Source organism: Plecotus auritus (assembly GCF_963455305.1).
Source record: "Plecotus auritus genome assembly, chromosome: 6".
NCBI classification, from domain to species: Eukaryota; Metazoa; Chordata; class Mammalia; order Chiroptera; family Vespertilionidae; genus Plecotus; species Plecotus auritus.
In genome coordinates this window covers 6,197,544-6,214,434 of record NC_137773.1, presented here as the reverse complement: position 1 = coordinate 6,214,434, position 16,891 = coordinate 6,197,544, and the positions used below count along the sequence as shown (strand labels likewise).

The 16,891-nt window shown below is 50.0% G+C and overlaps 1 protein-coding gene across 1 annotated transcript; it reads left to right on the top strand.

Annotated features, from left to right (window-relative positions):
- Nucleotides 1-12,404: 12,404 nt before the first annotated feature.
- On the top strand, nucleotides 12,405-16,648 carry SMIM23 (small integral membrane protein 23; the record flags this gene model as incomplete). Its single annotated transcript, XM_080673320.1, has 4 exons — nucleotides 12,405-12,494; nucleotides 15,879-15,930; nucleotides 16,129-16,193; nucleotides 16,436-16,648. 4 exons carry the CDS (start codon nucleotides 12,405-12,407, stop codon nucleotides 16,646-16,648), a joined length of 420 nt encoding a protein of 139 aa, XP_080529446.1.
- Nucleotides 16,649-16,891: the final 243 nt, after the last annotated feature.

Here is a 16,891-nt window from a genome sequence, read left to right as displayed (position 1 = left end):
TGGATTTGCACCATCAAGAGCCTGGTCTTATTAGCCTTTGCTGTCCCAGCCATCGTGGCTGTTGCAATTGCTGTTTTTATTGAGAGAAGGGACCAGTGGCATCTACAGCTCTGCCACCCTCCACCCAACCTGTCCCAGTGGAGAGCCCGCACTTGCCCAATCTTGACACAATGGCCCTGAGACATGGACGATGATATCCTTATCCCCACTTCATAGATGAGGAAACTGAGGCAGCACGGAGCGTGAAGAACCCGTGCAGGGTTACACAGAGAGTCCGTGGAGAGGAGATGAAAACCTGGGTCTCCTGGCTCCACAGCGCTCCTCCCTTCTGCTCCACCCACACCCTCAGGACCTGCTCCACAGTGGCCCCGGGTGCCCCGCATGCACCGATTCCAGGAGCCCCACACCCTGAAGCTTCCTGTGGATTCATCTCCCCTGGGCCCATGACACACCATCCCTGCCCTGTCCCGCCCCATCGACCACTTCCGTCCAAGGCTCCTTTGAACTGGGCGGCAAGGCTCATCCACAAAGCCCAGGAAGCATCTTAGACACAGAGAGCATGTCATGGTTTCCCCCCCAAAAGCACAGCCTGCCGTGCAGCTATTGTGTCAGTGAGCCCGCGCGTCCCACTTGCCAGAAACCCCAAGCAGCTTACAAGGAAGGAAGCTGGCTGGAGGGCGTGGGGGCCTCGTGTCAGGCCGTGTCCACACGCGCTCTCTGCTTTTATTGACTTGGTCTGGGGCTCCCAACCCACAGATCAGGGGCAGCTCTCCCACGCGCAGACCCAGCCCCCCTCCGGAGATGCATGGGGAAGGGACACGGGGACACGGGGACATGGGGTTGGGGACCGTGGGCAGTCCCCATTGGAGCAGCACTCTGGGGCCACAGAGTCCCAGACACAGATGCTGTGTTCTCATCTTGGAGCCATTGCGACCTGAGGGGGGGCTCAGAGGGCAGGTTGCCAAGCCCAGGCATGTCGCCGTGACAGACACCAAGCACCCCCTGTGTGCTGGGAAGTCCACATACTTATCGCCCCTTTCCAGCGTCTTCCCATCCCACCACCCTCAGCTACCCACCTCACTCAAGTTCAAGTTCAGTAGTGCCCCCTTGTCCACAGGTGCACTCTCTACAGTTTCAGTTAACCGTGGTCAACCACAGTCTGAAATTATTAGGTGGAAAATTCCTGAAATGAACAATTCATGTTTTATTTTTTATTATACATTCTTTTTTAAAATTCTTTATTGTTTAAAGTATTATATAAGTCTTCTTTTTCCCCCATTGACCTCTCCCCAGCCACTCCCACCGCCCCCCCCCACCCCCCCACCCCCCGCCCAGCACATGCCCTCACCCCCTACTGTCTGTGTCCATGGGCTATGCTCATATGCATGCATACAAGTCCTTTGGTTGATCTCTAACCCCGCTCCCTTCCCTCTTATGTTGGATGATCTGTTCAATACTTCTCTGTCTCTGGATCTATTTTTGTTCATCAGTTTATGTTGTTGATTATATTCCACAAATGAGTGAGATCATGTGATATTTATCTTTCTCCAACTGACTTATTTCACTTAGCATAATGCTCTCCAGGTCCATCCATGCTGTTGCAAATGGTAAGAACTCCTTCTTTTTTACAGCAATGTAGCATTCCATTGTGTAGATGTACCATAGGTTTTTTTTTGGTGTTTTATTTTCAGGTTTTTTTTTTTTTTATTTTTTTAAATAAATCTTTATTGTTCAGATTATTAAAGGTATTCCTCTTTTTTTCACCCCCCATAGCTCCCCTCCACCTGATTCCCCACCCCACCCCATGCCCTTACCCCCCGCCACTGTCTCCATCCATAGGTGTAAGATTTTTGTCCAATCTCTTCCCGCACCCCTGACAACCCCTTCCCCCTGAGAATTGTCAGTCCACTCCCTTTCTATGCCCCTGATTCTATTATATTCACCAGTCCATTCTGTTCTTCAGATTTTTTATTCACTTGATTTTTAGATTCACTTGTTGATAGGTATGTATTTGATGTCATTTTGTTGTTCATAATTTTTATCTTTACCTTTTTCTTCTTCTTCCTCTTCTTAAAGAATACCCTTCAGCATTTCATGTAATCCTGGTTTGGTGGTGATGAACTCCTTTAGCTTTTTCTTGTCTGTGAAGCTCTTTATCTACCCTTCAATTCTAAATGATAGCTTTGCTGGGTAGAGTAATCTTGGTTGTAGGTTCTTGCTGTTCATCACTTTGAATATTTCTTGCCACTCCCTTCTGGCCTGCATAGTTTCTGCCGAGAAATCAGCTGACAGTCGTATGGGTACTCCCTTGTAGGTAACTAACCGTTTTTCTCTTGCTGCTTTCAAGATTCTCTCTTTGTCTTTTGCCCTTGGCATTTTAATAATGATGTGTCTTGGTGTGGTCCTCTTTGGATTCCTCTTGTACGGGGTTCTGTGCACTTCCTGAACTTGTAAGTCTATTTCTTTCACCAGGTAGGGAAAGTTTTCTGTCATTATTTCTTCTAATAGGTTTTCAATATTTTGCTCTCTCTCTTCTGGCACCCCAAAAATTCGGATGTTGGTATGCTTAAAGTTGTCCCAGAGGCTCCTTACACTATCTTCATATTTTTGGATTCTTTTTTCTTTTTGTTTTTCTGGTTGGGTGTTTTTTGTTTCCTCATATTTCAGATCTTTGCTTTGATTCTTGGGGTACGTTGATCTACAGTTGAGTTTCTGTATATTCTTTATTTTAGACAGTGTATGCTTAATTTCTGACTGGTCCTTTTCCATTTTTTTTTTTTTTTTGGCATTCTCATTCAGATCCTTAAAGTTCTCACTAAGTTCCTCAGAGGTTTTTAGAAGATTCTTGAGTAACCTTATAAATGTGGTTCTGAACTCTATGTTGTCCAGTAGTTTGCTTTCCTCCATTTCTTTCATTCGTGACATGTTTCTTTGTCTCCGCATTTTGGTTGCTTCCCTGTGTTGATGGAGTGGCTTTGTGTGGTAGGTGACCTATAGGGGCCAGTAGCTCAGCCTCCCCAATCACCTGAGGTGGACGCTCTTGGTACACCTCTTTGTGGGCTGAGTGCAAAATCTTGGTGTAGTTAAGCCTTGATTGCTGTTGGTACACTGGGAGGAATTGACCTCCAGGCCAATTGGCTGTGAGGACCCGCTGTGTCTATAATGGAAGAACTGCTGCGCTGGAGACACGCTTATGGTGCAGGACTTGTTTCAGTGGGGCTTTGGTGCTCACTGAGTCTGCCTCTTGAATGTGTCACTTACGGATGTGAGGAGTTGAAATCTGGTGTCTCACACTGACCACTAGGTACACTGGCTTCTGGATCTCCAATGGGGTGTAGGACAGCTACTGTCTGAGGCCACCCAGCAGGAGCTACAGCGAGAACTACAGTTTTCTCTTTGCTTGGGGTTTGGAAGTTTTGGAGCTGTCTGACCCAGGCTGCAAGGTTGCTAGGTTAAGCTGTGATAGGGAAGGCCATTCATATGCTAAAGCCGCTGTTTGGAGCTTGGGTGGGTTTGTAGGTTGTGCTGGGCGGGGTCTCAGGGCGTCACTAGGCTAGGGCGTGGCAAACAGCAATGGCTGCTAGTTAGCTGGCTCTGCGTCTCCAACCGCGTCCCCACATCCCACGCTCCAGCACAGTAAACAATTATTCCTGGGCACAGCTCTGCAAGCAAGCCACCCTCACTTTCCGACCCGATGGCAGACAGTCCAGCTTCTCCCCGTAGGAGTTTGGGTCCCCCGCGTCTCCCCAGAAACTGGATTTCAGAGTAATCGGGGACTTGTCTCCCTTCAGGTTGAAAAAAGCAATGCCTGCCACCAGCTCGGATCGCACGCCTCCGTACCTCAGCTTTTCAGCGCTTGTGCACATCTCAATGCTCTTTTCTCTTTCCTTCTATTTGTAGAACTTCCACTCAGCCAGCTTTCCCATGGTTCTGGGTGATAGACGTTTTGTCTTTTAGTTGTAGTTTTGAAATTGTTGTGTGAGGCAGCAGTTTAGGTGTTTACCTACGCCGCCATCTTGGATCCTCCTCCTGTACCACAGTTTTTTAATCCACTCATCTGCTGATGGGCACTTAGGCTGTTTCCAAATCTTAACTATTGTAAATTGTGCTTCTATGAACATAGGGGTGCATATATCCTTTCTGATTGGTGTTTTAGTTTCTCGGGCTATATCCCTAGAAGTGGGATTACTGGGTCAAATGGGAGTTCCATTTTTAGTTTTTTGAGGAAACTCCATACTGTTCTCCACAGTGGCTGCACCAGTCTGCATTCCCACCAGCAGTGCACAAGGGTTCCTTTTTCTCCGCATCCTCGCCAGCACTTGTCATTTGTTGGTTTGTTGATGATTGTCATTCTGACAGGTGTGAGATGGTACCGCATTGTCGTTTTGATTTGCATCTCTTGGATGATTAGTGACTTTGAGCATGTTTTCATATGTCTCTTGGCCTTCTGTATGTCCAAAAATTTGTAAGTTTAAGTTGCGTGCTATTCTGCGTAGTGTGATGAAATCTCGCGCCAACCTGCTCTGTCCCGCCCTGGGCATGAATCACCTCTCTGTCCAGTGTCTCCACGTTGTTAGTCACTTAGCTGACTTCTCAGTGATCAGATCGTCTGTCATGGTATTGCAGGGAGCATGACCCTTATTTTACTTAATAGTGACCCCAAAACGCGAGAGTAGTGATGCTGACAATTGAATATGCCAAAGAGAAGCCGTGAAGTACATCCACTGGGATTCTTGGAATGTGTCCCCTGTGGAGAAAGGGGGGGGGCAACTGTATACACAATCAAAGAGGAAAAGAACCATCCAGAACACACCAAACCATGCTGCCCTCGCCACCCTCCACCAAGGGTTGAGCATTCCCTCCTCCCCTCAGGCTCAGCTGCGGCATGCCCCTCATTGGAGGGGTGTCCGCCCCCCAAGGGCAGCACTGCCGGTGAAAAGGATCCGTTAGTTGATTATGTGCCTGCAACCACTTGGAATCGACACAGGGTCCTTCCCACCGCCACGGGAAAAGGAGGTCGCTGGACTCTTCAAGGATGCCGTCCCTTCCACGTGACCACATCCACTTCCGGGTGCAAGAGCTTCTCTTTCAGACCCCACTCTTCACGTAACACAGCGGATGTGTGATCCCAGGTCCCGGAGCAGACAGGCTTCATGCATAACCAACGGTGTGACCTCTGCCAAGTAGATGGCTGTGAGGATCCAGGAGAATGAATGCTAGGCGCTCAGTTCCACGCCTGGTGCTAAATGTGCAAAGGAGGGAGCAACTGTCCTCACCTCAGGCCAAGAGCTTATATGGGTGATCTTCCTTTTCTTACACCAAGCCTGGGGGCGAGTACAGTTACTCCCACCTTCCGGATGAGGACACTGAGGCCTGGCAAGGTCGCATGTGCAGCCAGGTACATGGAGGATGACGCGAGATTTGTTCTCAGGACGGCCTGACTCTACAACCCAGGACCCTCCCCACTAGTCCAAGGAAGTTCAAGTTAACCGCCAGTTAAAGAAAGCCCACGGCGAGTGCAGACAGCCCTGCGTGGTCAGCTGCTCCGTGCCCCTCTCCCTGCACGTTTTGGGGTCACTATTAAGTAAAATAAGGGTCATGCTCCCTGCAGTACTGTGACAGACAATCTGATCACTGAGAAGGCAGAAGCCCCTGCTGGCCAACAGCACGGCGTTCACGTAGACTTCCAGAGACAGCGAGGTCGCAGACTGCACAAGGACACACCAGACCCTCCCACAGCAGAGGACACCCCTGCCCTTCCAGATGCAAGAGACAGGGGTCCAGGGATGTCTCTCAGCCACCGCCCCGCCCATCAGCGGGGCCCTTCTCGCTCCTTGGCAACCTCTGGCTCCTGAAAGCGAGGGGCGGGCTGTCCCGTCTCAGACTCCTTCTCCCTCAACAACCCCACGGGGGCTTCTCCCTCGCTCTCCAGCGCCAGTCCCGACTTAACACACAGCTAACTGAGACGAGCGCACACGGGACAGGTGGCGGCTGAAGTCATGTGCGGGGACCAGGTGTCGGAGGCGTTCTCGGAGCCCTGTCGCTGATTCATTTGTCTGCAGACATGCTAGACTCCGCGTCTCCGAGACAGGCCACGACAGAGTGCATTACGAGGTGAGCCCGCCTCATTTTCCCCTCCAGCTCCTCCCCCCTCCCCCAAAACACTTTCTTTTTCCTTCTTGGCCTCAGGGCCCAGAGTATTCTGGACATATTTTTCATTTTTCCAAATATCAATTGCTCTTTTATTCCCTCTTCGAAGGAGTGAGTAATAAGAGTTGTGTCTGGTCCTGAAATTCCGACTGAAATAAATTAGCCAATGACCAACAGGAGGTGCCTAGAACAATAACGGCGGAATACTTGGCATATTACAAAAGAGCGCTGGATGTCGAAGTACAGTAAGTCTAGAAGCACATTGCGAGCGGCGGTGCCAAAACGGGGATGCAATGAGCCATCCAGGCAGCAGAACGCCTCATAAATTAATCCCGTTTTTTTTTTTTTTTTTTCCTTCTTGGTCCACCGTTCACAGTTCTCCTAGCCCTCTGGTTGGTGGGGCACGGAGGAGGGTATTTTTGGTGTGGCCCTCGCCCCCAGTGGCAGGCATATGCCAAGGCTGTGTGTGAATGTCTACATTTGCCCCCTAACTCGCCTGGCATCCCGGGGACCGTTTGCTGCAGCCTCAGGAGCAGGAGAGAACGCCGGCTTGGAGGCGGCAAGCTGCTAACAAATACTGAGCCCTTGCCAAGTGCCAGACACTGTACTGAGCGGTGGGAGTGCCACAGAGGACCACGGGGCAGCCGTCCCTGTCCTCATGGTGCTGAGAGCTCAGACATGCCCCAGGCCATCTGAGCTGGGTCTCCATCTCGGGGGGCAGCAAGCAGTGGTGTGATCCGCAAATCAAATCCCTCTTTCCCTGGAAGGAATCACTCATTATGGAGGGGAGGGGGGAGGGGCGGGGGTGGCACTGCACCTCCTGGCGGCCAGGGGCAGGCCTGTGACAAAGCCCAGCCTCGCAGGTGCTCCTGCCCAGAGCTTTGAATCTCCAGGGATTGTCCCAAAGATGCTGTGGTAGGCTGGGGGAGTCCCCCAAAGATACTCACGGCCTAATCCCTGGAGCCTGGGAATGCTTCTTTATTGTGCAAAATAAGAAGGACTTTGCAGATGTCATCAGATTTTGGATTCTGAGGTGAGGATATCATCCTAGATTATCTGGGGGGACCCCGATGCATCTTTATTAAGAGGGAGATTTCATGCACACAGAGAGAAGGCAATGTGACGGCGGAGGCAGCGACTGGCGTGATGCGGCCCCAAGCCAAGGAGTGCTGGGACAGGCAAGGAATGGGCCTCCCTCCAGCCTCCGGAGGGAGCGCAGCCAGACAGGTGCCTGATTTTGGCCCAGCGACACTGACTTTGGACTCTGGCCTCCAGAACTTTCGGTGAGAACGTTCATTTCTGTTGTTTTAAGCCACCCAGTGACGATCTGTTACAGAAGCTCTAGGTCACAGAGGCAGACACCGAGAGAATTTAGAATTCCTTCGTGGCACCGGAGTCCAGCCACCCAGAGCTCACAGTCCTGGGCTCAGACCATTCCTGCGAGGCACCCTGATGTGCAGGCTCCGCGGCTACTTCCCTCCCGGGATCTTCAGCCTCTCGGCCACTTCCAGGCGCTCCCTCGGGACATCCCTCCACAGCGTGCCTCTTCTGGCTTCAGTTAGCCAGGGCGCTTCTGTGGCTTGCCATCGTGAGTAAGAAACCCCACGTGGCGGAACTGCTACGAAGATTAGGAACACGCCATAGTGGGACCCAATACACGCACACAAAAACCAGAGTTCACAGACCAATGGCCTGCGTTTTGCCCACATGGTGCGTTTTTTTCTAAACTTGAATTTGTTGCCAACATTTAAAGGTCAGGAGAGTGCACATAAAAGGCTGCATTCCTAGCTTTTCTTTTAAAAAGTCAGAAGATTTCACCACACTGGACCCCACGGTTTCATGGCGACAGTTGGCTGCCCTGTGGACTACGTGGTATAATCTGCCTTAGTCCCCTCCAGGCCTTTTTCTTGTACGCCCAGCCAACTCCTCTCATTTTATTCATTGTTCAGTACCACTATGTATTTGGGTTTGCAATCCTTATTACAAATACAAGTCTTTCTTCCATCAGACTAAAGGTAGGGCACTGATGGGAAGTTTGGGTGGCGGGGGGGGAACGGCAACCAGCCCTTTGCAGACCCTCCCCGCTCCCACTGCCCACCCCGGCTTCTGGGTACGCATTGTGAGGGCCAGGCAGGGACGCCCCTCCCTCTGCTCCCTCCCTTCCCTGTCCTGAGACTGAATTCCCAGAAAACGGCCCTCAGAGCTCAATCGCAGAAACTCCCCGACTCATCGCCACTCATCACCACTCTGCAGAGCAGTTTCCTGGAAGAACCCACTGGGTTTCCCCGAAAATGTTTCAGGTCATCTTCTGTGTCGGTGACCGCAATTCATCACTTTTGATGCCCATACTTAGTTTAATGGGCAGTCCTTGAGTATCTATCTACAGCTGGCATGTGAGACGTTTTGCCATGGAAAGCCCGAGAGGCCAGTAGCACAGGCAAGACCATGGGGATGAGGCAGGTGGCCGTCTGAAGAGCCCCCAGGTGGAAGCAAGAGATGAGCTCTGGTCCTTTTTCTCCAACTGACTGGGCTGGTCCAGTTCTTTCTTTCTTTCTTTCTTTCTTTCTTTCTTTCTTTCTTTCTTTCTTTCTTTCTTTCTTTTCTTTCTTTCTCCTTCCTTCCTTCCTTCCTTCCTTCCTTCCTTCCTTCCTTCCTTCCTTCCTTCCTTTCTTTCTTCCTTCCTTTCCTTAAATGTGTTTTTATTGATGAGAGAGAGAGAGAGAAACAACTGATGAGAAAGAGACATCAACTAGCTGCCTCCGGCATGCACCCTACTGGGGATCAAGCCCACAACCCAGGCATGTGCCCTGACCAGGAATCCAACCAGCGACCTCTTAGTGATTGGGACGACGCTCATCCACTGAGTCAGGGCTGGTCCCTTTCTTTTTCTAGCCTTGACTTTTCCATGGAAAGGGCGAATATCTCATGGCAAACAAGAGCCTGGGTGCTGGGATCAGACCCGCAGAGTTCAGATCTCAGCCCTGCCTCTCACCAGCTGCGTGGCTTTGGAGAAGTGACTTAACCACTGTGAATGAGCTTCTGTCTCTTCATCTGCAAAAATGGGGTCATAATATTATTTACCACCTAGAACTGTAATAATACGATGAGCCAATATATCTAAAGCACTTCACATCGTGCTGGGTACTCAGTCATTTCTTGAAATATAGGCTGGCGATGATGATAATATTAAGGATATGGAGGGGAAGGGGGGAAGAGAAGAAATGGAGGTTGTATGAAGTCCCTGGGTGCCAAACTGTGGGAGTCATAAAGTTGTAGAGGGAGGAGGGGATATAGCTACTTTTGATATTTCAAAAAGCTTAATGGGACTCTCACATCTACTTACCCAGGATAAAGCCACAAAAGATACCAGGAATGGCAACTTCCTTTGCTTTTGGCTGAAATGGCTATACATACTCTGGGGTAAGCTCAAAGACTTTGGAGCTCAATGAACCTGTACTCGGATCCCCGGGAGGGTGTCTGACCCTGAATAAAGAGGATAACGTCCAGAGAGAGACGGAGAGCACTGACCTTGAAGGCCAGTTCTAAGGGCTAAATGAGATGATGCGTGGAGAGCATTCAGCGTGGGGTCTGGCTCAGTGCATGACCATGGTAACAGCCTTCTTTCGCCTGCCCGGGCCTCCGCTTCTTCCCTGGCGACATTAAAATCACACGCCTGCTTGACTCCTTCGACACACAGTCACTGAGCCGAGGACTGAATACAAAAGAGGAACCACCGTTTGCAGTTGCTTATCATCCATCCACTCAACAAATATTTTTACTGAACACACCTCGTATGTGACAAAGCTGCCCCATGGGCATCAGAGATACAACGGATAGTAAAACCAATTCGGTTCCCACCTGCCTACAGAATCATGGCCTGGAGAAGGTGTGATACATACACTAGGGAGGTGCCTGGCCTAGTAGATGCTCAATAAATAAAAATAATCAGAGACCGTGATGTGTAACTCATAGAAAGTATTGATTTCTTAACCCATGAAAATTATTTGTTCGACGGGGACTGTTAAACTAGGAGGGAAGTCCAAAGGCAATCCAATTTCCATTATACACTTAACAAAACATGTAGGACCTGTATTGCTGAAAATGACAACATGCTGATTAAAAAAAACAACAACACGAAGAGGAACTACACCATTGCAGAGGCACAGTGTGTCCACAGAGTGGAAGACAGACATGATACAGAGGGCAAGTTTCCCCAAAGTGATCTGTGGGTTTAATGCAACTCCGATCGAAATCCCACGCGACAAGGTTTCCTGGAGACACAGGCCCCTTAGTCTGAAGTTTGGGAAGGAATAGGGAAAGGAATGGGCCCGAGAAGTTCTGAAACGATCTTGGCAAAAAAGAACAAAGCGGGAGAAATGGATGTACTCAATATCAAGATCATGTGTTATTATTGGTGCAGGGATCAATACACAGATCAAAGAGCAGAGTCGAGTACCCATTCAATAAACCCACACAAATATGCTCCGTTTGACCAAGGGGCAAAAGCAATTCAAAAGAGGAAGGACAGCGTTTTCGACAAATGGTGCTGGAGTGACCAGACATCTACCGGCAAAAAAAAAAAAAAAAAGACCTTTAACCCGAACCTCACACCTTCTACAAGAATTACCTCCTAATAGATCATGGGCTGGACTGTAAAGCAAAAAACTATCTTTTTTAAGATAGGAGGAAAATCTTCTGTTTCTAGGGCTAGGCACAAAGTTCTTAGACTTCTCACACACACACACACACACACACACACACACACACAAAACGCATAAAAGAAAAAATTGATAAATTGGACCTCCTCAAAATGAAAATTTTTCTTTGCAAAAGTCCACATGAAGCGGAGGAAGAGACAAGCTACCAGCAGAAAGAAAGTATTTATAAAGCCTATATCCCCAAAAGGATATATAAAGGACTCACAAAACTCTGCCATAAAAACGAATCCAGTTAGAATATGGGCAGGAGACATAAACAGACTCAGCACAGAGGAGGGGCTGCAGATGGTGACTAAGCACACGAAAAGATGTCCACCACCCCAGCTCTCCGGGAAATGCAAATTAAAACCACAACGAGATGTCACTATTCGCCTATCAAAGCGTCTAAAATGAAAACACCAAGTGCCGTTGGGGATGAGAAGAAACCAAATCACGCATGTGCCGTTGGTGGAAATGTGAAACGGTAGAGCCATTCTGGGAAATGGACATTTTCTTACCAAACTCCCAGGCTGTCACCATACAACCCAGCAATCGCCCTCTTCGGCATTCCAGACAAATGGAAGCTTCCGTTCACACCGAATCCTGTACAAGTATGTCCCTATCAGCTTTACCCATAAGAGCCCCAAACTAGAAGCAGCCAGACGTCCATCGGAGAGTGAGTAGTTCAACAAACTGCGGTACACGCATGCCATGGAGTACTGCGCGGCCACGGCAGCCGTCTGGCTGGATCGCCAGGGAATTAACACAAAAAAGCCGATCTCCAGAGGTCACGTACTGTTTGATTCCATTGATACGACATTTTTGAAAAGATGAAATTTTAGAAATGGAGAACAGATCAGTGGTTGCCAGGAGTTGGGCACCGTCGGGGAGGGAGGGGGCAGGTTATCAAAGGCAGCACAGGGACTCTCTGGTTTTGGAATTCTGGATCTTGACTGTAGTGGTGGATCCACAGACCTACCCACGTGACAAAATTATTTGGAACTAAATGTACACACACGGATGAGGACAAGTACAACAGATCTGAGCCAGGTGCACAGGTTGTGTCGACGGCAACGTCCCGGTTGTGATCCTGCATGCGGCGAGGCTACCCCTCGGAGGGAAGTGAGTGAAGGGCACACAAGGTCTCCTATATGTTTCCTTACTGCTGACATGAATCTCAAATTATATCCATGAAAATTTCAGTTTAAAAAAGCTTTTTATTGTTTTGTATTTAAAAACTCCTGTTTTATTAAAAACGTGCCAGTAGAGAGGGAAAAGATCAGAAAAATCATCACCCTGAAATATAACCTTCTGATGTATTTCTTCCTGGTGTTTTGTTTTCTTTGTTTTTTGTTATTTTACATTTCTATGAAGAAAAAGTGAGGGACGGGGCTAAAAATCAGGATGGTGACAAGGGTGGGGCCTCGCTGTCCCCACCTTCTGTGACATCACACCTCATTGCTTGAGGGATGCCTGGTGAGCAGAGGACACTGCGGGGTGGCCATCTGCTGTCAGGTGCGGGGACCTTGCTCCACCCAGGCAGCCTGACCGGAGGCCATGGTGATCCAACAGGAGGAGAGCAGGGGGCGAGTGGCAGCCGAGCTGCTTGAACGCAGAAGGGGCAGTCGCTGTGAGGACAAGAAGCAGGTGAGGCCAGGCCAGGTCCACCCCGCTCTCCTCCCGGCTGGGCTCAGACACACTGTCAGGCCCTGAGCTGGTGGCACACAGCACGGGGGCTCAGACGCTCCTTCCCGAAGCGTTACCGACGCGCTTACCTAATCCCAGCGCTGCCAGCAGAGGGTATGCTCTCGGAGGGCTGAGGTTTTTGTTGTTGCTGCTGGTGTTAATCCTCACCCGAGGATATTTTTTCAGTTTAAAATTTCAGTTTAAAATTGATTTGTAGAGAGAGTGGAAGGGAGGAGGAGAGACAGAGAGAGAGAGAGAGAAACATCGATGTGAGAGAGACACATCAATCGGTTGCCTCCAACTAAGGTACGTGCCCTTGACCAGAATTGAACCCGAGACCCTTCGGTCCATGGGCCAGCACTCTATCCACTGAGCCAAACTGTCTAGGGCAAGGGGGTTTTGTTTAGTGTCCTGCTATATCCCTAGTGCCTAGAATGGTGTTTGGTGATGAATGGATGAATGAATGAATGAATGAACGAACAAACTGAAATAAATAGGATAATACACCTGAATTGGAGAGCTCTTAGAGCACTAGTTCTTAGGACTGAAATTCAAACCTCACCTGGGATTTTTGTCAAAAATGGAAGCTCTCACTGTCCGCAGCCTGGTGCTTCCATCTCCTCTCTCTTTCGTGACATTTTACAACCTTCCTGAGAGGTAGCTGTTGTGGATCTCACTCACAGATGGGTAAACTGAGGCTCAGAAAGACAAAAAGGCCATACAGCCAGGATAGGCTGGGGTGTGAAGCCAAGTCTATGTGACTCCAGAACCCTTAGCAAGGGTAACACTGCACTCCAGCGCCTCCCAGGTGGAGAGATGAGGAGGACTGGGAAGGAGGCTGGGGAGGGCAGCTGGGCCTCCCACACCATGGGAGATTTTATTCTGAGATTAGGAAGAAACCGTTGAAAGGTTTGAAACAGTGCGATGGACGACCGATCTATACATGTCTTCAAAATATACTGAATATACGCGCGCCGGTGCCTCCTGGATGCTGGGCCTCGCGGCAAGACGGGATTTGAGGGGCCCCTCATCCTGCAGCTCTTCCTAAGAAGCGTCCCACAGATACCAAAGCCTAGGAATGCTCCTTGTCGGAGAATCCTTAGAAGATCCTGTGGTTGGGGGTGTACACTGCTCATTCACGTAACGGAGGCTCTGAGAAGGCCCGCAGCGAGGCGACTCACTCACTTTTGTTGACCATGGCATTTCCCAAATCAGAGTCCCACCCCTCCTTTTTGAAAGAGGCACATTTCAAACCCATTCTGCAGATGAAGAAACTGAGGCTCGGCGAGAAGAAACGAGTTGGCTCAGGCCCAGGACGTCACAAAGAGAAAGACTAAAATGTACTCCTAGTCCCGGCCCTCCTCACCTCCCCACCTTTGCTTCCACGGGACATAAAATAGAAACCGAGCAGCGAGCATGCGGGTGGGAAACAGTCAACCTGTAAGGTCCGAGGTTGAAGAAATGGAAGAGCCTTCAGACCGCTCGCCGGACAGTTTCAAGAAGGGGGCGGTTCTACGGGTTTCCCATTAAAAGATTCCCAGGGGAAACTGTGGGGAAGCGAAAAAGCACCCAGCCTTACGTATACAGAGCAATGACTCACACACTGGGTGGACCCACGCGGGCAGCCACCCCCCAGATCAAGCCACAGAACATTCTGGTTCCCGGCTGGCTCCGTAGGTCCCCCACGCAGCCAGCACCCCACCACAGCCAGGATTCTTTTTTTTTTTTTTTAATATATATTTTATTGATTTTTTACAGAGAGGAAGGGAGAGGGACAGAGAGTTAGAAACATCAATGAGAGAGAGACATCGATCAGCTGCCTCCTGCACACCTCCCGCTGGGGATGTGCCCGCAACCCAGGTACATGCCCTTGACCGGAATCGAACCTGAGACCTTTCAGTCCACAGGCCGACGCTCCATCCACTGAGCCAAACCGGTTAGGGCCACAGCCAGGATTCTGACTTCTTTGATCGCCATGAGCTGTGCGTATGTGAGGATTTCACGGGGATGAAACAGTGCGCACCTTTGTGTCTGGCTCATGTCACTCATCAACGGGGCTGTGAGGCTCGGCCCGCTGTGATTTACTTTTCGTTTTGAAGTTAATAACGAGAATATCGCTGCTGGTCTATACAAAGAACACTACCCGGGGGAGAGGCAACTTGGGCCAATCTTTTGTCCTCTTTGTTGTGGTAGCGGGGCTAAGTCTCGCCTCACGAACGCGAGTACGTAAGAAATACACGGTTTCAAGTCAGATCCAATCTGGCTCCGTCCACATCTGGTGAGTTTGAGGAAGATTCGATATCAGTTCACACTGTCCGCCTCGATCCCCGTCCACGTCTGCTTGCCCCTGACACCGTCACTGTCTCGCTGACGGTGAAAGCAGGTGTGTCTGAACCCCCTGTGCCAGGGGGAAGGAGGGAGCTGACTGCACAAAGGCATAAAGGAATGTTCTAGAACGATGGAAATGCTCTTCATCTTGATTGGGGTGGGAGTCCACAAGTATAGGCGTTTGTCAAAACTCATGAAACTGTACGTTTAAAAGGTGTGCAGTTTAGCCCGGCCAGTGTGGCTCAGTGGTTGGGCATCGGCTCATGAACTGAAGGCCACGGTTAAGTTTCTGGTGAGGGCACATCCCAGGTTGCAGGCTTGAACCCCAGTGTGGGGCATGAAGAAGGCAGCCCATCCATGATTCTCTCATCATTGATGTTTCTATCTCTCTCTCCCTCTCCCTTCCTCTCTGAAATCGATAAATATATATATTAAAATGCATGCATTTTATTGCATGTAAACTATACCATGTTAAAGTGGGTTTGGCTTAAAGATCCTTTCAAACAAAAGATGTGAAAGTGAGGCAAGGAATGAGAACAGCAGCGGGCCTTCATTCTCAGCAGCGAGAAAAGGGGGAAAACAGCCGTGAAGTGTCGGTTAGTTGCCACGCTACCTGTTTCTGCAGAGTTTTGGGGTTCTGCAGTGAGCATGTGACTTAGGTAACTAGGGAAACGTTAAGCTCTAAAGACGATCTTGCCCTAACCAGTTTGGCTCAGTGGATAGAGCGTCGGCCTGCGGACTCAAGGGTCCCAGGTTCAATTCCGGTCAAGGGCATGTACCTTGGTTGTGGGCACATCCCCAGTAGGGGGTGTGCAGGAGGCAGCTGATCGATGTTTCTCTCTCATCGATGTTTCTAACTCTCTATCCCTCTCCCTTCCACTCTGTAAAAATCAATAAAATATATTTATAAAAAAAAAAAGACGATCTTATCGCTGCCCCATGCCCAGTTCCCCGAGAGAAGCAGACGCCCATCTGCCCCCCAGCAATTTACCTGCCCCCTCCTCCTCTTGCCCGCAGACGCTGTTGGCGCTGCTGGTCTTGGTGCTGTACGTGAGCACGGGGATATCAGGTGAGCTTTCCGGAATCTGAGAAAGGAGAAGCCGAGGCCACAGAGTCGTGAGGGGTGTTCTGGAGATGGTTGCATGCCAAGGTGGTCTCGGCGCTTGCCTTCTCCCACCGCCCTTCATCGCACTGCGGTGACCAACCACCTTTATGTCAGCTGCCATTCGTTTGCCCTTGTGAAGAGGTGTGTCTGTGCCCATTTCAGGAAGAAGTTGGGAGATGTCAGAAAGGATCAGAGAATGTAACTACCAGAATCCTGTGGCTTCCCAGGTAACATATTCAGGAAGGTCCTGAAGGGAGGACAAGCTTGGCTGAGGAAATCTGGGAAGGCTTCCTGGAGGTATCATTAGCGAGCTGGGTCTTGAAGGCTAAGTAGGAGCTGGAGACAATGGGGAAGGGTATTCCAAGCAGAAGGAGTAGCACCTGCAAAGGCTCAGGGGACTTTCTGAAACCAGGGGCAAAGGAGTCTACGTGAAAAAGCTCCAGCTGTAACTTTGGTGTCTGCCTTTCAGGGATTTGAATACCAGACCAAGGATCCCTCAAAAGAGCCGTTAAAGGTCGTCAGGACTTGGTTGAAGGAGAACTTGCAAGTTTTCTTAGAAAAGCTCGAGAAGGAGGTGCGAGAGCTGGAGCAGCTGGTGCGGGACCTGGAAGAGTGGCTCGATGTCCTTCTGGGCGAGGGGCGCCCCGAGGAATCCTGCTCCTCCTTTAGAAACCGTGTGTGAGGGGCCAGGGCTGGGACCCGGGCAGGAGGCCAAGGAGACAGGGGAAAGGCTTGCCAGGGGCTCCCCTAAGTAAGGCTAAGCTGTGATCCCTGAAGTTCAAGGCAGGCAAAAAAAAAAAAAAAAATAGAATAGTTGGGACTCTAAGAATGCTGTTGGTGCTGCTGCTTCCTGACCGCTAACACCACCAGGAGGACCCGGGGCTCTGCTGAGTTGTCCTCCCTCGTACAGGACTCTGGCCCTGCG